Source organism: Microcaecilia unicolor, chromosome 3, assembly GCF_901765095.1.
Source record: "Microcaecilia unicolor chromosome 3, aMicUni1.1, whole genome shotgun sequence".
In the NCBI taxonomy this organism is placed as follows: domain Eukaryota; kingdom Metazoa; phylum Chordata; class Amphibia; order Gymnophiona; family Siphonopidae; genus Microcaecilia; species Microcaecilia unicolor.
Genome location: NC_044033.1, coordinates 92,852,228 through 92,877,954, shown reverse-complemented (window position 1 = coordinate 92,877,954; position 25,727 = coordinate 92,852,228). Strand labels below are relative to the sequence as shown.

General features: G+C 44.6%; 1 protein-coding gene across 1 annotated transcript in view; it reads right to left on the bottom strand.

The window, feature by feature from the left end:
- Positions 1-907: 907 nt before the first annotated feature.
- USP34 (ubiquitin specific peptidase 34) overlaps positions 908-25,727 on the bottom strand; it is a 1,418,841-nt gene continuing 1,394,021 nt past the window's right edge. Inside the window, 7 exon segments of the mRNA XM_030196176.1 lie at positions 908-1,753; positions 1,755-2,031; positions 2,033-2,088; positions 2,090-2,139; positions 2,468-2,627; positions 12,984-13,127; positions 13,217-13,357. Coding sequence (XP_030052036.1) covers positions 1,535-1,753; positions 1,755-2,031; positions 2,033-2,088; positions 2,090-2,139; positions 2,468-2,627; positions 12,984-13,127; positions 13,217-13,357 — 1,047 coding nt within the window. The 3' untranslated portion in view covers positions 908-1,534.

Here is a 25,727-nt window from a genome sequence, read left to right as displayed (position 1 = left end):
ATATCCGATCATATGCTCTTCTATAAATAGTGGAGGAAGGGTTCTGAGGCTTTTTTCCCCCTATGAGTTTTTTGTACTCCAAAGTATCTAAGAGGTTTATAAGTCTTGCTAGTTTATTTAATAGAAAGAGTTGAGTGAAGTTATACATATTTGGTGAGGCTGGCAGCCATTTATTGTTGACTTGTTCCCCAGTGCATAGGTGAAGCATGCAGGGTGCTATCTTCTTCTCTCCAACAGGCAAAAAGAGTACTTTGTGCAGGCTAATTCTTCTCCTGGGCATAGAAGAGCTTGCTGTTCCAGTTCGCTACTGGGTTAATTCCTCAGCAGGCACTCTCACATGCATACTGGAGGCCCTTTCACCTACCATTCTTGCTCCTTCCATCCTAGCTGGGAGAGTAACGAGGAGAATACCCTGCGCTACCTGCCTCTCTACTCCCTATGCAACACTTGGGTAACCTAAAACCCGTATCTAATTTACCACTGCTTTTCCCTTACCTCATTTTTTACTGATAATATAGGAATCTAGTAGATACCAGACAGTTTACAGAGCATTAAAGGACAGACATGTAGGATTACAAGAGGCTGGTACTAGAAGCTTATATTAGTATGCTTTTGTCTTCATAGAGGAAAACAGAATCAATCCTTTTGCTTATTCTGGACAGAACAAAGACAAATTAAATTTTCTATTATTTATTGCCAGAAGTGGGATTAGTATTAAATTACCAGGTTAAAGGAAGATCAATACTAAAGAAAGCATTGAACCTTCACCTGAAAGTAGCCCATACTGTTAGATATTCTGCATAAGACTATTTATGACTTAAAATCATGCCTCTCCGTACATTTCAGTTTTCAATTTAATTTCTGTAAGAAAGTTCAAGATTGAGGCAATTTAATGTAAACAGAAATGAAAAGTCATCACAATCAGTTTAATGAAATGCACAGAATAGCAATCAGTTATGTCAATAAAAATAAAACAATTATTTTTACATCAAGTGTGCTTTATTTCCTCCACAGGTATTCTGTTAAATAAAGCACCATATATATACTGCCAGGCCACGCTAAAGAGGATCTTTACAGAATCAATTTCTTGTGGTTGTTTAGTACAAGTTAACTTAATTTTGATAATAAGACCACAGCGATTTGAGGCAATCTGCCTCTATTATAAGGTACAAAAACTGGCACAGAGGACACCTATTATACACAGTAAAAAATGCCATAAGTTTAAATTACATCATACAGGGGCAAGGAGACCCTGTTTCTCCCAAACAGCCATATTAAATGAAAGCCACTACAGTGAACTCTGAATTACATAAAACATATCCATTATCTGAATTGCCCTTAAAGTGTAGATGCAAAATTTCTCATCTAGAGACCTGCTTGACCTGAAATTAAGCATATAAATTTAGCTTGACATTCAAGCAGAGAGCACTCGACAAACTGAAGCACAAAATAGAAATAAGCAAAAATTATACAACCGCTTTAAAAAAAAAAAAAAAGAAGAAAAACTTTAACAGCACACATGCTGCAGCTATCGTCAAGAAGCAGCTTGATTTCCTTTCCCAGATATCCTTGTGAGTGCATGAATTGTAGACTCAATGGTCCTACACAGGGTGTCTAGAATGGTCATGCGTGTTGCATGTGGCTGAAGGTCCTCTGGAATAACTACAACTAATGTTAAACTAGTTTCAGCATCCTGCGAGGATAAGGCTTGCCCATCACAAATTCTTGGGTCTGCTAGATCAGCCAAAATTGCATGAAATCGAGGTGGATGGGAATTCTGAGTCTTCCTCAGTCACAACAGAGTCTTTGGAGCTTTGCCATCTTTACATTCTTCCAGTTTCCCAGCATTGCTCGACTGATCTTCTGTATGTTTGCGGCCCATAGTATTTAATACTATGTCTTCTGAAAATGAAGAGAAACGTCCATCCTATACTCTTTAACAGAGCTATTTCAGGAGAGGGAGGGTCTTGTTCAGTGCCAGGATCAATGATTGAAGAGTCTCTTGTCTCATTATCTGAAGTGCTTGTGGGGTGATGCCTCCCTAGGTTCAAGTTTTAGATCACCAATGCAGCTATCTACAATATGTTCCTTCATCGCTGCTAACCCTTCTTCTTTTCACAGGCGTGGCACCTTCATCATCTGTGAAAATAGAGCAGATTTCTACTGAAGTGTCTTCTTCATGCCCTTTTCCTTATTCATACATTGGAATGCTTAAATTTGTATTTAAAACATAAAATACAAATACCCCTTCAAAACCTAAAAAACACAGATTAAGAAGGCTCTCAAAGATTGTCTGCTGCTTAGTCCATCAACAATCAGGAAATATTTTGAATGAAAGCAGCAGATTTAATTTCACTACTGAAAGCACAACAGGATGAGCAATAAATAAATTTAGTCTCCTCCAATCACAACAAATATATTGGACTTGAACAATTTCACTTGGACATGCTGTATGTAAAACACAAACCTTTAGCTTTTCTGTCTTTGGCCTCCTGCTCATGCAATGCAGTCCTCTGTTGCTGACATGTTCTGCATTTGCTGAGAAGCTCTTGTAAAGTTGGGATCAGGTTTGGATTAAGCTGTTTGGGGGTGTGAATTGAAAGCAGTAGAGCAAGGGCTCGAAGATCCTAAGACAAACAGCACAGGTTTATAACACTGAAATATTAAGTTACACATGTGGCAACAATGCTAAGACTAAGATCAATCTACAACTAAAATGTGAACCATCAACACTATAGTATTATCGCATTAGAAGTTCTACCTTATCTTATAACCAGTCAAAGCTCAAAGTGCATTGGTGGAAGAGGTATGCAGTCAGGTACTCTATGCTAATTCCTGGAATATTTCTGGTTTAGAAGAAAACCAAAACAACTTTCAGAAAGACATTTCATCTCTCTGATAACTATGGTGCAGGGAGATAACAGAAAAGCTTTCACTTAAGAAAGCAGGAAAAGGTGATCTGTACTTACCCAGAGTAGGTATAATAAGCAGAAAGGATGGAGAGATTTAACAGCAAATATTTTATTCAATGCAACGTAAAAGACTATTCACAATCAGGTTGTCAGAGCAAGAAACAAGCTGTAATGTCTGCTTGTCCCTTACTCTGGCAATCCAGGATTTGTTGATCCTTTGCATTTAGCTCCCTGTTCCAATTCTGTCTACAGTGCCTTCCATGATTGAGAGCATTTTTTTTTTTTGGGGGGGGGGGGGGGGTGTTCTTGGTGGGAAATGAGGAACAAAATCCTTTACACTGTAGAAGCAGATGTTATTTAACAGCTGTTGGGTAGTATTTTAGACCTACTGCCTCCAGACCTTGTTCATGTTAACCACTGCTGATTGGCTGTATTAAAATAGATTAAAAGTTAACCTTTCTACATCAGTTGCTATGTGGATGGCTCTGTCCCCCCAACTTCCAACATTGGCTTCTTTAATTGGGGGTACATTAATTGCTTTGCAAGAACAAATTACTTTACTTGGGAGTACATTTGGACTCTTCTCTGACATTTAAAAAGCAGAGTCCATATATCATCTTCACGATGTGTTTGTTCGCAAGGTGAAGATGCTGAAGAAGCCCAAGTTTGAATTGGGCAAACTGATGGAATTACATGCAGAAGGTGGAGGTGCTGGAAAACCCAATGGAGAGGAGAAAGATGCTAAGGTGGAACATGCTGATGGATATGAACCTCCAGTGGAGGAGTGGCCTAGTGGTTAGGGTGGTGGACTTTGGTCCTGGGGAACTGAGTTTGATTCCCACTTCAGGCACAGGCAGCTCCTTGTGACTCTAGGCAAGTCACTTAACCCTCCATTGCCCCATGTAACCACATTAAGCCTGCCATGAGTGGGAAAGCGCAGGGTACAAATGTAACAAAACAGTACAAGAATCTGTCTAAAGTCAAATCAATAACTTTTTCAAAAATAAAAGCAAAACAAATTTAAAAAAAAAAAGCAGGTTTCAAGCATAACACAAGCTTCCTTGTTCGATATGTTAAATTCTTTCTCCACTTCAGCAATCTTAAGATTCTGGTTTTTACACTCCTGCTCATCTGTATTGGCTATTGCAATTCTGGTCTCAATGCTTCAGGTACCAACTTCCTTCTGCTCCTCCAGTACACTTCAGCTATGATCATGTCACATTCTCCATTGCCCCAGGTACAAAGAGTGGAGGAGTAGCCTAACAGTAGTGCAGTGGGCTTTGATCCTGGCAACCTGGGTTCAAATTCCCACTGCAGCTCCTTGTGACCTTGGGCAAGTCACAACCCTCCATTGCCCAGGTACAAAAAAGACTGTGAGCCCTCTAGGAACAGAAAAAGTATCTGTAATATAATGTGTACAGAGCTAAGTACCTTTAGTAGCGCTATAGAAATAATTAGTAGTAGTATTTTTACCTAGCCTCTTGTCATTGGTTGCCAGTCCATTTTAGGGTATGAACATTATGCAGCTCCAACTTATCTAACCTATTCATTCCCTATCATTCATGCAACTCTGTTCACGAACAGTATGTAAACCAAGACTTGCTTCACTGACCCAAATGTGTTCTGAATCATCTAGGCCAGCTCTTCTCAAACTTTTATTCAATATGATCTCACCTTAACAAATGAAAATTCATATAATCCTGGATGATGATGAAAATAAAATAGGTCTTCCTTTTCCTTCTCCCCTGACTTATCCAAAGCAGAAAGCAGTGGCAACAGTAGCAGCAATCAGTACAGGGTCCTGTGATTCAGTGTGTTTGGGTTTCCAGTTTGACAGAAGGGAACAGAGCCCCTCATGCTTACTTGCCACCACTGAGCATAAATCACAGAGGAAGATAGGAGGGAAGGGAAGTGGCCCTATTTATGTGACTCCATTTGGGATCTTAGTCCTCAGTTTGAGAACTACTGAACTAGGCAATCAGCCTTTATTTATTTATTTGGATTTTGCTCACACCTTTTTCAGTAGTAGCTCAAGGTGAGTTACATTCAGGTACACTGGGTATTTCTCTGTCCCTGGAGGGCTCACAATCTAATTTTGTACCTGAGCCGATGAAGGGTTAAGTGACTTCCCCAAGATCACAAGGAGTAGCCGTGGGATTTGAACCGGGCAGTGGGATGTCAAGACTGGTGCTCTTACCACTAGGCTAGTCCTCCACTCCACATGAAGATGTCCGTTATGGTCCCCAGAGGTCAGACGTCAGCTTTGGCATGGTTCTGCGCTCCTTTCTCTGGTCCCAGGTCCGCTTCTTAGGGGCAGTGGGGTTTGTAGCACAATAATATAACACACAAATGTGGCTTGGAAAAGGTATTTTATCTAGAGAAAGGCTTACAGCACTTAGGGCAGAAAGTTATTGCAGCTGTTTCTGTGTGTCTGAGTCTGCCTATCTCTCTGATTCTGTGTATCTGTCAGTGAATGAGTCTGTCCTTCTGTCAGGGCTGAGGAGGGGGATGTGTGTGGAATGGCTGCAGGTAGGAGGGGATATGTGGATGTGTGTCCCAAGGTGTGTGTGGGTGTCTTTTTTCTCTTTGTCCCTCTCTGGGTTTAAATATCTGAACTCTTTTCCCATGCACTGGCCTCTGATATATAATTTGGTTTGTTTGATCCTATGTCTCCTAATTACCAAGTAGGTGTGAATTCCTGTGAAGGCACAGTTTATACAGACAATGGTTTAATTTCCTATTGTTCTCCTGAGCACTGGTTCTGGTCTTTTATTGCTTGGAAGTACAGGTGTTAAGACATGCAAACTATGCCCTACTTACACTGACATTCCCAGGGATCAGACTAGGAGGGGGGTGGGGGCCAAAGGTCAGAGCTACTTGCATTCTCTCACTCTGAATAGGTCCTGAAGCCTCAGTTAGTCTAACTTTCAGGTTAGATAAGGTAAAATTATGCCTTACCTGCTGATAATTTTCTTTCCTTTAGTAGCAGCAGATGAATCCAAGAACTGGTGGGTTGTGTCCATCTACCAGTAGGTGGAGATAGAGATTACAAAGCTGAAGGCAGTGATACCAGACGGACAGCTCCTCCTTCACCTCAGTACATGTCTCATCACGAAGCAGAATCAGACAAGAAACCAGGAAGCCTTCTTCACAAACCATACCAAACAGAAACTTCTCAGTCTGACTTATGAGAAACCACAACTGCGATGGAGTCCTCTTCAGTGGTTTCTGTTCTCTTTCCTTTTCTCCTTTTTTTTTGGAAACTAAAGACCAGGACAAGAACAGATAGGCAAAACAAGCGCGTCTGACAAAGGGTGGGATCCTGGATTCATCTGCTGCAACTAACAGAAAAAAAAATTATCAGCAGGTAATTTTACCTTCCTTAGCGTATGTAGCAGATGAATCTAAGAACTGGTGTGATGTACCAAAGCAATCCCTAAGTAGGGTGGGAAGTCGCTGCTCCCCGAGACAGAACTGCTGCTGCAAAGGCAGTATCTGAATAGTGAAAGCACACCCATTCCGCCCAGTAGATAGCAAACTCGTGAAACAAGCCTGGAATGCCACCGGCAGGACGCAACCTTTCCAAAAAATCCACAAAGTATCTGCAATCCAATGAGAAAAAAATCAGATCAGAGGCTGCCGTCCCACAGCAAGAACCAGCGACAAAGACAGAAGATCTGAACGCTGAAAAATATGCAACATCTGCAAATACCAGAGAAACCTCTGAACATCCAGTGCCGTGTACTCCGCGTGAAAATCCCCCTCCTGAAAGGAGGGAAGAAAGAGCAGCTGAAAAAGAAAAGCCAAACCACAACCGGAAAAGAAAGGAGGAACCGAAAGCAAGGTCACTCCAGATTCGGCAAATTGCAGAAAAAAATCGTACCAGAGCTGTCTGGAATGGGACAAGGTGGCTCATTTGAAGGGTGACCACCCAGCTCAAGGATTCCGAGAAGACCCGGGAAGATAAACTCTTGGACCTCGTCTAGAGCGAGGTGAACTCTGATGCTGTCTGTCCTTGCGGAGAATGCCGCAAAACTCTCAAACCTAGGAAAAGGTGAATGGAGCCATAGCCATGCCGACAGGCAAAGCCTGGACCTGAACATGAGGGCTCAGAACGGCCAAACAGAGAAACTGAAGATGAGGGGGCCAAAGAGGAAAGAAAAGAAACGCTTCCTAAGGGAGAAGTGTAGGGAAAATTGAAGTGCAGGCTAAACTGAAGTAGCTCTGAATACAGCTAGCTGTCCAATATAAAGCAAAAATGCAATAAAAGCCTTACAGACACTGCAACAAATAGCTAGCTAGAAGTGCCACAGATACAGTGGAAGCTGGAACTGGAATGCAATAGTTAGATCAGTGTTAGAGAGCAAAACTAGAAGAGCAGAGCTGCTGTGGGAAACAACCACAGCTAACCTTTGGCACTGTAGCCTAGTGTAAACTGTCCCAGCTATGGAAAGAACTGCTTGTCAAGGCAAGCAATACGAGAGAGGGAAGTAAAATATGCCCTATAGAAAAGGAGCCGAGGGCCACAGCTTCTAATATGATGCACACACCAGCCTTAAACCTGTGACCTTCAGGCTGAAAGCCAACCATCTTCCAGAAAAAGAAAACTATTTCGCTGAAACTACTGCACCTGGAGCAAATGCCCCCATGAGCGCACTGAGGTTCCATGGTTACCATGGAGACCAGAGCACTAGCCCCAGAAAGTAATAGTATGTAATATTTCCCACAGAAACCTGGAGCCAAAAGCACTAAGCCTAGAAACTTAAAGGTGCAGAAAAAAAGAAAACCTACAGCACCTGGTATTCCCAGGCAGTCTCCCATCCAAGTAGAAATCAGCCAGGCCCAACCCTCTGCTGAGTTTCCAAGAACAGAGATGAGGCACACTCAGGGTGGTGTGCTCATAGGCAAAGCCTGTACTGGCAGTATAAAAAGAGTTTCACAAAGGATGGAGGGAAACTTCCAAGCTGTTCAAGCAACTGTCCTCTGAGAAAAACTGAGGGGACAGAAAAGTCTGTAAATAAAAATACTAAATAGGCCCTTTCAGCCGCCCAACATACAAGGAGCCCTGCTCCGATGCTGTTCACTGTTTCCCACACCAGGAACAGCCTTAGCCAACGCAGGAACTATAAAAAAAAATCTAAACTCACCATAGACAGTGAGGTCTATTGCTATCAATGTGGAGTAGAGGAGTGGGCCTAGTGGTTAGAGCACTGGCCTTGCAATCCAGAGGTGGCTGGTTCAAATCCCACTGCTGCTCCTTGTGATCTTGGGCAAGTCACTCAACCCTCCATTGCCTCAGGTCGTGAGCCCTCCTGGGACAGAGAAATATCCAGTGTACCTGAATGTAACTCACCTTGAGCTACTACTGAAAAAGGTGTGAGCAAAATCTAAATAAACAAATAAATGTACCCACTTAGGGAAACATGGCTTTCCAGCTCAGGTGATTCTTGCAGCCTTTGTGCAGAAAGGGACTGCCCTGAAAAGACTCCCTCAGAATAGAGGGAGACAGGGGAGAAATGGATCCTACCGCTGAGCTGGAAAGAAAACATCCTCTCTTTGGGGCAGGGTCCATCAGAGGAGACTGAGACAGGGAAGAAGCCAGAAAACTCCAAAGGCTAAACTAAAAAGGAACTGTCAGTTCCCCTACCAGACTTCTGCAACATATAGGAATACAGAGCAGCAGAAAGAGCTCGGGGGGAGGGGGGTCAGAAATCCCCTGTCCAAGAGAAGCCTCCAGTGGCTGACGTGCACCCCGAAAAAAACAAGGCACGTCACAGGACCATCAGATTCCTTCTGCAAAACTTAGCCCTCTAGAACCCATCTGCCCGAGATGGGCATAAAAACTCCCCCAATCATGAAAAGGGCTACCGAAGCCAAGCTCTCTTTAGAAGAAAGGTTCAAGTTAAGGGTCACAGAGCAGAGGAGATCCTGCTCAGAAGATACAGAAACAGCTTAAAGTAGTTCTGTTCTTCCCTTGCATCGTGGGGGCAGTTTGAGAAGAATTTATGCCACTGCTCTAGCTACATGTAAACAGTTTCTACTACTACTACTTAACATTTCTGACTCAACAGTGATTTTGGTAACGGAAACCAAAGGCTGGAGAAAATAAAGGGGAATCCCCTGTACCAGCAGTCTCTAATGGAACACAAGGTCCTTTAGGGGAAGCCGCTCCTCCCCCTGCTCACAGCAAGGCCGCAAGGCGGGAAAGGATCAGAGCTGATATCAGGAGAAAAGAGAGGGCCGCGCCAGCAAAAAGGCGCGCGTTCCTGCCATTTTAGCATGGGAAAAGGCTGCTCGGGGAAGGGGAACTTCAGCACTTCCCTCCCCAGCGTTCAAACACGTCACCACACAGAGTCCCACTACGAAGCATCTGCTATTGCAGTGGGAACAGCTTTCAAATGGCAGCGTCACCCACATTAAAGCACGGTACCCCCAAGCCGAAAAGAGAAAGGCAGGGACTCACCGAACAGCAGGTGTCTCCGGAGAAGCAGGGTCCCACAGGCGCAGCAGCCTGCTGCCTAACTGGCACACAGACTGAAAGCACAGCACTAAGACAGGGAAACCCTGTACTGCCCGGTCCTGTCAGAAATCTTCTGTTTCTTTTTTTTAAACACCAAATGAAGGCAAAGGAGCTCTCTTGGTTTTTTATTTTATTAGTGGTGAGAAAGGCTAGAGCTCTAAAGACTGGGAGGAAAGGGTGAAGCAGGGACCCAGAAGACTGAGTATGCCCCCAAAGTCGGCACCACCAGCCAGACAGCCCTAAACTCAACTGGCCCACAGGACCCAGGAGTATCCCCAACAGACAAATCCAGGAGCTGCTGAAGCGCCATCCACCACCTGCTGGAAATAGAGATGTAATGAGGTGAAGGAGGAGCTGGCAGTCTGGTATCACTGCCTTCAGCTTTGTAATCTCTATCTCCACCTGCTTGTAGATGGACACAACCCACCAGTTCTTGGATTCATCTGCTGCATACGCCAAGGAATGCTGACATCTCGCCTCCCCCTCCTTTTTTTTTTCTGTTTCCAGGGGAAATGGTGGAAGCAAACCTGGGTACCTGATACAGCATTCACATCCGCTACTGCTTTACACAGCAGTGGCCCGCTTGTCATACTTGTATGCCTCAAAGACCTCCAATAGTACTCCACAGTTATGTCGCTCGCTCCGAAACACTTTTGCCTGCCTTGATTAGTTCTGAGACATAGAGGTCCAATTTCAAGGCTGTCCTCAAACCTATCTTTGTATGTTTGAAGGCAAGTCATTTTTCAAGTTCACTTGGCTGCTGGCGATTTCAGGGGATTGTTTTTTCCTAAACACTGGCTATCTTTCTTTAATCCTTTTGTATTTGTATTAAATTTGTGAACAGCTCTGCTGTATGTTTAATCAAAGGGCAGTATAATCAAGTGTTCAACTATTCTAAATTAACCCTAAATAAAAATGTGTGTGTATTGGGGGGGGGGGGGGGGGGGGGGAGGTAACAATGGTGAGTCAGTTACAGCCCTAAACTGTGGTTCCAAAACTATAAGTTGGGAGTAAAAACAGGGTAACACCATCAGTGGAGGTTAAAGAAACAGGCTTCTCCCCATCCCTATGGACTTTCACAGTGACCATATCTAGCAGTGGCAATCAGCCTGTGAGTCACCGAATGTTGATAAGTGCTGCCCTCTCCTCCTATATGGGCTTCTTGTCGCACTGGAATCTATACAGATTACTGTGGTTTGTGAGTGCACACTAACATATAAGGCCCCAGGCTGGATGCTGTTGCCATTGTCTTCATGCTTTGAACAAATGGAGGGGGAAGGAAGCAGATGAAGAAAGGTCATGTGAATTTTTAAGGGTTAAAATGAGGTCAAACTGGATAAAAGTTTGGCCAGGCCTGCCCTAAAGGGTGGGAAGGGGGTAACCTGAACAGAGCAGCATTTATGACCCTATCTGCTTTACTGGGCAGACTGGATGGCCACTGTCATTTACTGTGTTACTACTGATTAATTCAGCAAATGTTCTACCATACACAAGACAGCATCAGAAAACAAACTTCTCCACTGAACACCAGCATGAGAAAAATAGCAAACTTAGCGACAGAAAACACAAATCAGACAAGGAATGTAATAAAAAAATGATTGATGTGGGCTAAGCTTGTGGCATCATTGACAGTATTGTGAGCTGGCAGTATTTACAGTGCCTGGGGAGAGGGAGTCTCAGTAATTGGTCAACAGTGACAACTAGGGTCCAGATGTACGGTCCATGTTGGCTAGGCTCCTAAAAGAAAAGTCCATAAGCCATAATTAAAATGGACTTGGGAAAATCCATTGGTTATTTCTGGGATAAGCAGCATAAAATGTATTGTACTGTTTTGCGATCTTGCCAGGTACTTGTGACCTGGGTTGGCCACTGTTGGAAACAGGATACTGGGCTTGATGGACCTTCGGTCTGCTGCAGTATGGAAACACTTATGTAGAGAACCACTCTTTGACAAAACAAAGGAGGAAAAGTCCCTCACGCAAACGTGAGCACAGAAGAACAAAGTGAGGAGAACTCAAGGAGGATGCTCCTTGAGTTCTCCTCACTTTACTCCTCTGAGAACCACTCTTTTTCATCCCAGGCAAAAGCAACTCACTACCATGGCTGGGATAAGTTGGAAGTGGGACATAAAAATAAGGGTAAAAACCCTGGGTAATAGCAAATGAAAAGTTGAGGTGCTATTGCCTAGTAGAGGCTATTTCTGACTGAGATGGGAACCCAAAGAAATTGGAAGAAACTGCATATCCAAAAAAAAAAGATAAAGAAGAAAAACAAACATAGTACAAGTTAAGTATGACAACTGAACAGAAAATTAAGCTTTTAAAATAATGTACTTTGGACTATACGAGTCGGCATCAAAAAAAGAATTTACTTTGGACCAAAGTGGTCTATTAAAAAATGGAGCTGTGACATGCTGAAAGAATTGTAGGAGCAGGCTATTTCTCTGTGCTCTACAGCTTCTTCTGACCAGGGTGGATGATTGAGGCAGCACTTCCTGCCTACTTCTATGGCCAATTCAGGTTTCTTTGTGACATAGGGTCCATTTTTATTCAGGCTGAAGAGGGCAGGGAGACAGAATGGAAAGGAAAGCAAAATAGCAAAGGAGGGGAAGGGAGATAAAAAAAAGAAAAGGGAAAGGATGTTCAGAAATGAAGCTGTGACGAAGATGAAAAGAAACAAGCCCGATCTGGACCACACATGAAGAAGAGAAAGCAAGTAGGGTAACTTGACCCATGTGGGAGGAATAAAGTAACCCGACACTTCCCTGGATCTTGGCGAAAAGATGATGGCAGGATGAGGATTAAATACAAAGGATTATGTGCCACAGCAGTACTTACTGATATTTTCTGTGTGGTGTAAATAAGTTGAACTAACCAAAAAATAAGACCAGAAGTAACTATAAACATTTTATGACGAACACAACAACAATAATGATGATTATGAAGGAAAAAACATGCACACAAAAGACAGTTTCCCATTTCAGAAAAAGGAGCCATTTGGAGCCACTGTTGCACTGTTCCTGATACCCTTTTAGAAAAAGAACATTATGGATTTTTCAAAATAAATGGTTTTTGTTTACCTATGATTGAAATTTTTTTTCAATGCACTGCAACGATTGCTGAGTGCACTCAGTTTGGTGCATGGTGTTTCTTCATAATCATTATTATTATGGTTGTGTTTATCATAAAATGTTTATGGTTAATTCTGGTCTTAAGTTTGGTTACATGAAAAATTAGATTTTGAATTTTCCTTGTATTTTGGCAAATAAGTTGAACTCATGTTTTAATTTTGAGTCAAAGTTCTGTGAGGTCAAATTGACAACTTAGCAAGTTCCAACATGCCTCATTATGGCCCTGAAACCCATTTGTGATATCTATAACGGAAATGAACCAGAGCATAACACTTATCCACTCTTTGAGTTGTGAGTGGTTTTAGCTGATATTTTTGTCATAGTACTTTCTCTACTCTCAACAAAGATTTACATGCTTTCTTTGTTTTGCTGTTTTCTCAGTTCCAAATATTTTGAAAAATGACAGAGAGATTGTGCTTACCCCATTTAACATACTGCTTGTTTTGGAGATTTCAAGTCGGTTGCTGAAATCTGATTCCAGACTTTGATACTGATTTAAGAGATTTGAAATGAGGGTATTGATCAAGTTGGCACAATTTGTTTCTGAAAATACCTGACCTTGAACCTGTGGAAAGAAATGATCCTCATGAAGACACTAGAATTATTATTTTTACTACTCTGAATATGTTTTTGAAGTAAAAAAAAAAATCATACCTTCTGCAGGAAATGTGTCAAGAACGTGTACACAACGCTGTTACTGATAAATGTTCTTTCATCCATTAGAATACACTTAATATACTCAGCAAAAACTGGATCTTCACATAAGAGCTGACTGCAGTTCTTTGACATGGCAGACTGAATAAGGAAGAAAAATAACTATAACATTCTTGCAACTAAATGTGTAAATACATTTTTTAAAAAGATAGGGATAAAATGAAGATACATACATAGTAACATAGTAGATGACGGCAGAAAAAGACCTGCACGGTCCATCCAGTCTGCCCAACAAGATAACTCATATGTGTCACATTTTGTGTATACCTTACCTTGATTTGTACCAGTCTTTTTCAGGGCACAGACCGTATAAGTCTGCCCAGCACTATCCCCGCCCCCCAACCACCAGCCCCGCCTCCCACCACCGGCTCTGACACAGACCGTATAAGTCTGCCCAGCACTATCCCCGCCTCCCAACCACCAGTCCCGCCTCCCACCACCGGCTCTGGCACAGACCGTATAAGTCTGCCCAGCTCTATCCCCGCCTCCCAACCACCAGTCCTGCCTCCCACCACCGGCTCTGGCACAGACCGTATAAGTCTGCCCAGCACTATCCCCGCCTCCCACTACCGGCTCCTGCCACCCAATCTCGGCTAAGCTCCTGAGGATCATTTATGGAAGATAAATGCTCAAACTTTAAAGATTAGTCCTGGGAGTGTTGCACTTGGTGCTATAACAGAGTGCCTTCATATTTGGATTTAAACTGTCAAACACGCTTGAGGCCTCGAGCCCACCAAAGGGTTAATCCTGCTTTGGCTCAGGCCAAACCACCTCAGAAGCCTCTCATGAGTTTGAACAAACTCACATCTCAAATATTTCACTAACAATCTCACGTAACTAGCAGCAGCTTACTATTTCCTGTGTTACTTAGCATAATTTGATCTAGATATACTGTAAAGATCAAAGAGCTTGTGTTTCAAGATTTGAGATTGAATGTTAAGTGATCAAGGTCCTATGGTCAGTGACAGGTATAAGAATAGAGTTATAGTCCCATGTTCTAATTCTAATATTACACTGATACACATTCATTTGTTGGGAAATGACATTCATGATCTCTACACCCACTTTGACAAGTGCTACAATACCTGTAGCAGGTATTCTCTGAGGACAGCAGGCTGAATATTATCACGTATGGGTCGTCGTCCACGACGGCCCAGGAGACCGGAGAACTTGCAAAGCAAAAAATCAAACAGACTTCTAGAATTCAGCGTTGCGCGGGAGTAACACCCCGCGCATGCGCGAGTGGCTTCCCGCCCGCAATGTGAACGTGTTACCTCAGTTTGATAGAAAGCAAAAATATATACAAAAGAAACAACTCAAAAAAGGGAGGAGGGTGGGTTGTGCTAATATTCAGCCTGCTGTCCTCGGAGAATACCTGCTACAGGTATGTATCTTCATTTTCTCCAAGGACAAGCAGGCTGAATATTCTCACAGATGGGGTATCCCTAGAGCCCAGGCTCACTCAAAACAATGAACATTGCTCAATTGGGCCTCGCAATGGCAAGGACATAACACAGATTGACCTAAAAAGAAACACAACTAAGTGAGAGTGCAGCCTGGAACAGAACAAAAATGGGCCTAGGAGGGTGGAGTTGGATTCTAAACCACGAACAGATTCTGCAGCACCGACTGCCCAAACCGACTTTCGCGTCGGGTATCCTGCTGAAGGCAGTAGTGAGATGTGAATGTGTGGACGGATGACCATGTTGCACCCTTGCAAATCTCTTCAATGGAGGCTGACTTTAAGTGAGCCACTGACGCAGCCATGGCTCTAACACTGTGAACCATGACATGACCCTCTAAAGTCAGCCCAGCTTGGGCATAAGTGAAGGAAATGCAATCTGCTAGCCAACTGGAGATGGTGCGTTTGCCGATGGCAACTCCCATCCTGTTGGGATTAAAAGAAACAAACAGTTGGGCGGACTGTCGATAGGGCTTTGTCCGCTGTAAAAGGTCAATGCTCTCTTGCAGTCCAAGGTGTGCAACTTATCCTCACCAGGGCGGGTATGTGGATGGTGAAAAAATATTGGCAAGACAATTGACTGGTTCAGATGTAACACTGACACCACCTTCGGCAAGAATTTAGGGTGAGTGCGAAGGACTACTCTGTTGTGATGAAATTTAGTATAAGGAGCTTGGGCTACCAAGGCTTGGAGCTCACTGACTCTACGAGCTGAAGTAACAGCCACCAAGAAAATGACCTTCCAGGTCAAATACTTCAGATGGCAGGAATTCAGTGGCTCAAAAGGATCTTTCATCAGCTGGGTGAGAACGACGTTGAGATCCCATGACACTGGTGGAGGTTTGACAGGGGGCTTTGACAAAAGCAAACCTCTCATGAAGCGAACAACTAAAGGCTGTCCACAGACAGGCTTACCGTCTACACGATAATGGAGAGCACTAATTGCAGTAAGATGGATTCTTACGGAGTTGGTCTTGAGACCAGACTCTGACAAGTGTAGAAGGTATTCAAGCAGGGTCTGTGTGGGACAAGAACTAGGATCTAGGGCCTTGCTGTCACACCAGACGGCAAACCTCCTCCATTTAAAAGATTAACACCTCTTTGTGGAATCCTTCCTAGAAGCAAGCAAGACTCGGGAGACAGCCTCCGAAAGACCTAAGGAGGCGAAGTCTATGGTCTCAACATCCAGGCTGTGAGAGCCAGAGACTGGAGGTTGGGATGCAGAAGCGCCCCCTCGTTCTGAGTGATGAGGGTTGGAAAACACTCCAATCTCCATGGTTCTTCGGAGGACAACTCCAGAAGAAGAGGGAACCAAATCTGGTGTGGCCAAAAGGGCGCAATCAGAATCATGGTCTTGCTTGAGCTTCAGCAAAGTCTTCCCTACCAGAGGTATGGTAGGATATGCATACAGAAGGCCCTTCCCCCAATGACGAAGAAAGGCATCTGACGCTAGCCTGTCGTGGGCCTGAAGTCTGGAACAGAACTGAGGGACCTTGTAATTGAGCTGATTGGCAAAAAGATCCACCGAGGGGGTGCCCCACTCCCGGAAGATCTGGCGAACTACGCCCGAATTGAGCGACCACTCGTAAGGTTGCATTATCCTGCTCAGTCTGTTGGCCAGACTGTTGTTTATGCCCGCCAGATACGTGGCCTGGAGAATCATGCCACGACGGCGAGCCCAGAGCCACATCTGGACGGCTTCCCAACACAGGGGGCGAGATCCGGTGCCCCCCTGCTTGTTGATGTAGTACATGGCAACCTGGTTGTCTGTCTGAATTTGAATAATTTGATTGGACAGCCGATCCCTGAAAGCCTTTAGAGCGTTCCAGATCGCTCGCAACTCCAGGATATTGATCTGCAGACCTGATTCCTGGAAGGACCAAGCTCCCTGGGTGTGGAGCTCATCTAGATGAGCCCCCCACCCCAGGAGAGATATATCCATGGTCAGCACCTTTTCAGGCTGAGGAATTTGGAAGGGGCGTCCCAAGGACAAATTGGATCGAATTGTCAACCACCAAAGAGAATTTAGAAAATCGGTGGACAGCTGGATCACATCCTCTAGATTCCCCGCAGCTTGATACCACTGGGAAGCTAGGGTCCATTGAGCAGATCTCATATGAAGGTGTGCCATGGGCGTCACATGAACTGTGGAGGCCATATGGCTGAGAAGTCTCAACATTTGCCGAGCTGTGATCTGCTGAGATGCTCTGGCCCAGGAAACCAGGGACAGATTGTCCGCCCTTGCCTCGGGAAGGTAGGCCCGAGCAGTCTGAGAGTCCAGCAGAGCTCCTTTGAATTTGAGTTGTTGAACTGGAAGGAGATGGGACTTCGGATAATTTATAACAAACCCGAGTAGCTCCAGGAGTTTGAGCGTCATCTGCATGGACTGTAGAGCTCCTGCCTCTAAGGTGTTCTTCACCAGCCAATTGTCGAGATAAGGGAACACATGCACTCCTAGTCTGCGTAGCAGCGCTGCTACAACTGTCAGGCATTTTGTAAACCCTGGGCGCAGACGCGAGACCAAAGGACAGCACACAATACTGAAAATGCTGTGTTCCCAGACGAATCGAAGATACCTCCTGTGAGCGGGAAGTGTTGGGATGTGTGTATAAGCATCCTTTAAGTCCAGAGAGCATAGCCAATCGTTTTTCTGAATCATGGGAAGAAGGGTGCCCAGGGAAACCATCCTGAACTTTTCTCGGACCAGGAATTTGTTCAGGGCCCTTAGGTCTAGGATGGGATGCATCCCCCGTTTTCTTTTGCACAAGGAAGTACTTGGAATAGAATCCCAGCCCTTTTTGCCCTGGTGGAATGGGCTCGACTGCATTGACACTGAGAAGGGCGGAGAGTTCCTCTGCAAGTACCAGCCTGTGCTGGAAGCTGAAGGACTGAGCTCCCGGTGGGCAATTTGGAGGAGTGGAGATCAAATTGAGAAAGTACCCTAACCGGACTATTTGAAGAACCCACCGGTTGGAGGTTATGAGAGGCCACCTTTGGTGAAAAAATTTTAACCTCCCTCCGACTGGCAGATCGTCTGGCACAGGTAAGTTTATGGCGGCTATGCTCAGCTGGAGCCAGTCAAAAGCCTGTCCCTTGCTTTTGCTGGGGAGCTGCAGGGGCCTGCTTGGGCACATGCTGTTGATGCGAACGAGCGCGCTGGGGCTGAGCCTGAGCCTGAGAAGGCTGTCGAGAAGGTGGATTGTACCTACGCTTATTGTAAGCATAGAGAGCAGTCCTCCTTCCCTGGAAAAAACGTCTACCTGTTGAGGTAGATGCTGAAGGCGCCCGGTGGGAGAGTTTGTCGAGAGTGGTTTCCCGCTGGTGGAGCTGCTCTACCACCTGCTCGACCTTCTCGTCAAAAATATTATCCGCCCGGCAAGGAACATCCGCAAGCCGCTGCTGGGTCCGATTATCCAGGTCAGAGACACACAGCCATGAGAGTCTGTGCATCACTATACCTTGAGCAGCGGACCTGGATGCAACATCAAAAGTGTCATAAGCACCCCTGGAGAGGAATTTACGACATGCTTTCAGCTGCCTGACCACCTCCTGAAAAGGCCTGGCATGCTCCAGAGGGAGCTTATCCACCAAGTCCGCCAGTTGCTTAACATTGTTCCGCGTGTGAATGCTCATGTAGAGCTGGTAGGACTGAATTTTGGACACGAGCATAGAGGACTGGTAGGCCTTCTTCCCAAAAGAGTATAAAGTCCTAGCTTCTCGTCCCGGGGACGCTGAGGCGAAATCTCTAGTACTTCTGGCTCTCTTGAGAGCGGAATCCACAACCGCAGACTCGTGAGGTAACTGTGACCTCATCAACTCAGGTTCTCCATGGATCCGATACTGGGACTCTACTTTCTCGGGAATGGTGGGATTAGATAATGGCTTGATCCAATTCCTCAGCAATGTCTCCTTAAGGACATTATGCAGAGGGGCAGTGGATGACTCTTTAGGTGGTCCTCCTCGGTATTGGACAAGAGTTCTCAAACTACAGACCAAAACCGGGCCCGTCTCGACGCCGAGGAACCATGTCCCCTATGGCGATGACGAGAAGTTGACTCCCATGCCGGCGGCGATGAACCTCCCTCCAACGACGTAGACGGGGAGTCGACTTGGGTGGCAGCCGAGGCCGATGCCATAAGCGGTACCAGCTTCCATCGATGGTACCAAGGGCGCAAGCACCCCCGGTACTGGAACAGACTGATGCAGCAGCCCTTCCAGGAGACCGGGAAGAATGGCTCGAATGCTCTCCTCCAAAGTCGCTGTTGAGGAAGGCTGTGGGGCAGGTACCGGAGTCGAAGTCAGAATCTGTGAATGTCTGGGAGGCGGTACCGGGCTGTCTAAAGATCGATGCACCGACACCTCTTGCATGGAGGGGGAGCACTCCTCCCGGCGTCGACGCTTTCCGAGTGCCGAATCCTTCGATGCCCCAGAGCTCCCGGTGACCAGTGCCGATGCTTCTTCGCCTTCGCTCGAAGCATGTTACCCTAACTCCACGGTACCGACGAGGAGGACGTGGAATCCACATGCCTCCTTGTGGTCGGGTCCGACATCGGCCAGTCCCGGTGGGGCTGCATAGTAGGAGCCTTCGAGACAGGCGGAGATCCACTCGACGGCTCACTACTCCCAGCTGAAGGTGAAGTTCGGACAGCCATTACCTGCGCTCCCAATGTCGATATCGACGCCGCTGACCTTGGTACCGATGTCAACATCGATGCTGAGGAATCAGTCGGAGCTCAGAAAAGACGGTGCCGAAGAGCTCTTCTCAATGCCTGTGTCCGCTTTTTCAAGCTGAGACACAACTTGCAAGCGCCTGGGCGATGGTCGGGCCCAAGGCACTGGATGCACCAGGACTGCGGGTCACTGCCCGAGATAGACCGCTGGCACCGAGCACACTTCTTGAAGCCGCTGGGAGGCTTCGATGACATCAGCAGAAAAATCGCGGCGGCCAAATCAAATGGCTCGATTGTGCCAACAAAGGGCACAAAAAAGGAGTACCGCGGACGTGCGGCCCAAGAAGGCCGCAATGGAAGCAAAAAGAAACTTACCAAGGGACAAAAAACTAAAGAAGAAATAGGGTTTTTTTAAAAAACAGGAATAAAAAGAAAAAAGGCGACGTGAAACAAAAAGAAAGCGATGAAAAACTCACAAAAGACGCCTAAGCTTTTTCCTGGGACCCGAGGGAGAGAGACCGACACGCAGCCACTCTCCATTGTGGAAAAAAAAAAACTAGGCGGGAACAGACGTGCGCGGGCGGGAAGATGTCCGCGCATGCGCGGTGCGTCCGTCCCACGCTTTGCTGGCTGTCGCAAAGTTTGTGAATATTTTGCTGGAAACTCTCCGTTCCTGGGGCCGCCATGGACGCCGACCCCCATGTGAGAACAAGCAGCCTGCTTGTCCTCGGAGAAAGATTATTTATAATGAGATTTTAAAGAATCACCAGAATGCAAGTATGATGGTGAGCTACATTGCTGGACACCATATTTTATCTTATTTATAACAACCTCTTGCTTTAACACTGACGATGCTGATGGCATATCTCAGCAGTATACAAAATAACTCAAAATATTACATAACAAAATGAACAACAAAAAAAGAAGACACAAGAATGAGACAAAGCAAAAAACCCCAACAAAACAAAATCAAGGTACAATATATACTTAGATAAGATTGTGAGCCCATTACGGCCAGTACTAGTACCTGCAAAGAAATATTGTACTTGCTAACTGCTGTATGCCTATGTGAAGGCTTCAGTAGTATATTAAATGCACTAAATAAATAAAAAATATATGAGTCAACAAAAAGGAGAATCATCTATAGCCAGAAATGTCAAAGATTTGGTTAAAAAAAAACATGTTTTAAGTCTTAGGGACTCTTTTACCAAGCGGCGGTAAAAGGTGCCATGCAGTGGCATTGGTGCGCAGGTTGAGCACCGAGGCCCCCCTTTTACCACCACCCAGAAAAAAGAAATTCCGACCGAGGGCCAGAAATGGTCATACGGTAAATGAAACACTTGACACGCGGCCATTTCCCAGAGCAGCCCTTACCGCCACCTATTCAGGAGGTGGTAAGGGCTCTTATAAGTACATAAGTAATGCCATACTGGGAAAAGACCAAGGGTCCATCGAGCCTAGCATCTTGTCCACGACAGCGGCCAATCCAGGCTAAGGGCACCTGGCAAGCTTCCCAAACGTACAAACATTCTATACATGTTATTCCTGGGATTTTGGATTTTTCCAAGTCCGTTTAGTAGCGGTTTATGGACTTGTCCTTTAGGAAACCGTCCAACCCCTTTTAAAACTCTGCTAAGCTAACCGCCTTCACCACATTTTCTGGCAATGAATTCCAGAGTTTAATTACACGTTGGGTGAAGAAACATTAATCGCATGCCCCCTAGTCCTAGTATTTTTGGAAAGCGTGAACAGACGCTTCACATCCACCTGTTCCACTCCACTCATTATTTTATATACCTCTATCATGTCTCCCCTCAGCTGTCTCTTCTCCAAGCTGAAAAGCCCTGAACTCCTTAGTCTTGCTTCATAGGGAAGTCGTCCCATCCCCGCTATCATTTTAGTCGCCCTTCGCTGCACCTTTTCCAATTCTACTACATCTTTCTTGAGATGCGGCGACCAGAATTGAACACAATACTCAAGGTGCGGTCACACCATGGAGCGATACAACGGCATTATAACATCCTCACACCTGTTTTCCATACCTTTCCTAATAATACCCAAGATTCTATTCGCTTTCCTAGCCGCAGCAGCACACTGAGCAGAAGGTTTCAGTGTGTTATCGACGATGACACCCAGATCCCTTTCTTGGTCCGTAACTCCTAACGTGGAACCTTGCATGACGTAGCTATAATTCGGGTTCTTTTTTCCCACATGCATCACACCTTGCACTTGCTCACATTAAACGTCATCTGCCATTTAGCCGCCCAGTCTCCCAGTCTCGTAAGGTCCTCTTGTAATTTTTCACAATCCTGTCGCGAGTTAACGACTTTGAATAACTTTGTGTCATCAGCAAATTTAATTACCTCGCTAGTTACTCCCATCTCTAAATCATTTATAAATATATTAAAAAGCTTGAACTACCCTAGATGGTAATCGGGCAGTGAAGATTATTGCTGGGTAAGCCCCTGGTGCCAAAAATAAAAAATCCTACATGCCGGAAATGGCATGTGTTGGGGCCACGCACTACCTGCAGGAGCCTGACTGTAGTGCCGGATTGGTGCAAAAATGGCCCTGAATGTTTTATTTTTATTCATACTGAAAACGCACTAAATTTATTAAAATGCAGGAAAATATTAATATACTTTAAAAAAAGTTTGCACATTTATTATGAAGTTTCTTCTACAACAGACGTTCTCAAATCAGTTCGTGGGACAGCTAGTCAGGATTTCAAGGTATCCACAATTAATATGCATGAGATGGATTTGCATGCACTGATCTACTGTTTGCAAATGTATTTCATGCACATGCATTGTGGACATCCTGAAACCCCACTGTCTGGGTGTGCCCCAAGGACTGGGTTGAGAACGGCTGTCACAGAACTATAGCACATGTTAGGGTCATTCTATTTAAATGCTTATAAATTTAAAATCAAACTATAATCACAACTTTGAATTCTGGATATGTGTTGGCAAAAAACTAGTAAAATGCACTAGGATCCTCAGAAGCTTAGCCAAAATTGGGTGGCAGAGCAGGTGGGGGAAGAGAGGTTGGTGGTTGGGAGGCGAGGATAGTGGAGGGCAGACTTATACGGTCTGTACCAGAGCTGGTGATGGGAGGCGGGACTGGTGGTTGGGAGGCGGGAAATACTGCTGGGCAGACTTGTACGGTCTGTGCCCTGAAAAAGGCAGGTACAAATCAAGGTAAGGTATACACATATGAGTTTATCTTGTTGGGCAGACTGGATGGACCATGCAGGTCTTTTTCTGCCGTCATCTACTATGTTACTATGTTATGTTGTAGTACTCAGCAATACCTTTTGGTTCAATCTCTAGGCTGTAACATAAGAATTCCAATTTCTCATTCATTTCCTTAAATGGGTATATAATTTAAACAACGGATGTACAAAAACATGGTCTGCAAGGGCCACAACTAGATCTGGTTTTCAGAGTATTCACATCTGCATAGATTTGACCTGTCAATCAGGTTAATTTGTATAGCCAGGAAAACCACACCTGTTTGTGGCCCCCTATTTATAATCCACACATACTACCTATGCGATGCCAAAATTACATCCCATATACACCTGCTAGCATAGTATGTGCCATCATAGATGGTGCGTACTTCGGTAACTATTTTATACGAGACACACCTGCAAAATCTTCTTTATAAAATTACTTCTATAATGACTAATGCTGAAGACAGGTCACATCCAGTGACTAAGCCTATTATTTCTAAGGGTTGTGTAGTTCATCTATCTTCTTTTAATAGTAAACTCTGGGCAGCTTCCAAAATGGAAAAGTATATGTCCTCCAAAGTCTGTTAGATTGTTACATTAAAATCTGGTTTATCTTAGTTATGGCATGCCTGACAAAATCATCTTACCACTACAATATGGTCTTCTTTTCTGAAGCATGTAGACTGTACAGCAATTGCTTATGTTTACTTATTGTCCATTTCAAACCAGTACAGAAAAATGCAGCACATGGAGACAGAGAAATAGCTCACAACTGACTTCACTCTCCTTATATGGTGTTGTGCCTTCACCTCCCATTATTACTCTGTCTCCAGCAGATGGTGCAAACATGTAGCTTGATGCAGCAGCAAAGGGTAGGCTGCTCCTGAGAAGGCTATGGGCCCAGGTTCTTTAGTCTGGGGGATGCTCTGCACAACAATCCTTTAGGTCTGGTTCCATCCCCCCAGCCTTGGGAACTCAGAGTTCCCATACCAACAAGTCCAGCACTGCCTGATCATCAGTACATAAGTATTGCCACACTGAGACAGACCAAAGGTCCATCAAGCCTAGCATCCTGTTTCTAACAGTGGCCAATCCAGGTCACCAATTATCTGGTACGATCCCCCAAAAAGTTCAATACACTTTATGCTGCTTATCCCAGAAATAAGCAGTGGATTTTCCCCAAGTCATTTTAAATAATGGTCTATGAACGTTTCCTTTAGGAAGCCGTCCAAACCTTTTTTTAAACCCCGCTAAGCTAACCGCCTTTACCATATTCTCTGGCAACGAATTCCAGAGTTTAATTACACGTTGAGGGAAGAAAATTTTCTCCAATTCATTTTAAATTTACTACTTTGTAGCTTCATCACATGCCCCCTAGTCCTAGTGTTTTTGGAAAGAGTAAACAGATGTTTCACGTCTACCCGTTCCACTCATTATTTTATAGACCTCTATCATATCTCCCCTGGGCCCTCAGCTGTCTTTTCTCCAAGCTGAAGAGCCCTAGCTGCTTCAGCCTTTCCTCATAGGAAAGTCGTCCCATCCCTTTATCGTTTTCGTTGCCCTTCTCTGTACCTTTTCTAATTCCACTATATCTTTTTTGAGATGTGGTGACCAGAATTGAACACAATATTCGAGGTGCGGTTACACCATGGACCGATACAAAGGCATTATAACGTCCTCGTGTTGCTTTCCATTCCTTTCCTAATAATACCTAACATTCTATTTGCTTTCTTAGCTGCAGCTGCACACTGAGCAGAGGGTTTCAACGTATCATCAACGACGACTCCAAGATCCTTTTCTTGGTCGCTGACTCCTAACATGGAACCTTGCATTAGGTAGCTATAAAATTTGGGTTCCTCTTTCCCACATGCATCATCTGCCATTTAGACGCCCAGTCTCCTAGTTTCGTAAGGTCCTCTTGTAATTTTTCACAATCCTCTTGTGATTTAACAACTTTGAATAACTTTGTGTCATCAACAAATTTAATTACCTCACTAATTACTCCCATCTCTAGATCATTTATAAATAAGTTAAAAAGCAGCAGTCCCAGCACAGACCCCTGGGGAACCCATTATCTACCCTTCTCCATTGAGAATACTGACCATTTAATCCTACTCTCTGTTTTCTATCTTTTAACCAGTTTTTAATCCACAGTAGAACATTATCTCCTATCCTATAACTCTCCAATTTCTTCTGGAGTCTTTCATGAGGTACTTTGTCAAATGCCTTTTGAAAATCCAGATACACAATAACAACCAGTTCACCTTTATCCACATGTTTGCTCACCCCTTCAAAGAAATGTAATAGATTGGTGAGGCAAGATTTCCCTTCACTAAATCCATGTTGGCTTTGTCTCATTAATCCATGCTTTTGAATATGCTCTGCAATTTTGTTCTTTATAATAGTCTCTAACATTCTGCGCAGCACCGATGTCAGGCTCACAGGTCTATGTTTAAATCTGTTTATTATGATAAGAGCATGTCGTATACATATCCACTTGAGACAGTTAACCTGAAAAGCTTACAACATCAACTGTGCGTTGCTTACATTATATATTTTCATTAACCCCAACATCCCTCCCCCTCCCATTCCCAACTGTCGCCCCCTTCTATACAGTGAACGTTAATTAATATCTGTGTGACACCCCACCCCCATTCCGCTGCTCAGGTCAAACAACACAGCCAAAGTCATACCAGAGGCATCATAGTTCCATTCTGTATGTTCTACCACAAAGGGCCTTGTTTCTTATGGCCCTTTGCCAGCTGCCGCCTCCTCTAATAGCTCTCAATGAGTGCATGTGTTATGTCTCCATCTTTGGCTCCATAAGAATTCGCTCTCAAGTACTACACAGCATAGTAAGGTTTATCAGATATTGTGCCTTTTACCCTCCCCCCCCCCCCCCCCCCCCCCCCACACAGGAGTATGTGTCCTCTCGCACAAATAAACAATGACAGAGGCCCGCCAATCCTAATTTAGTATTCTGCTTCGAGCTGTGGGTTGCAAAGTGTCCCAAAAGTTCGCCCATGTCTTCTGCAGGTGTTCTCCCTCCTTGGAAGACATGTCGGAAATCCCACATCTTTCTAA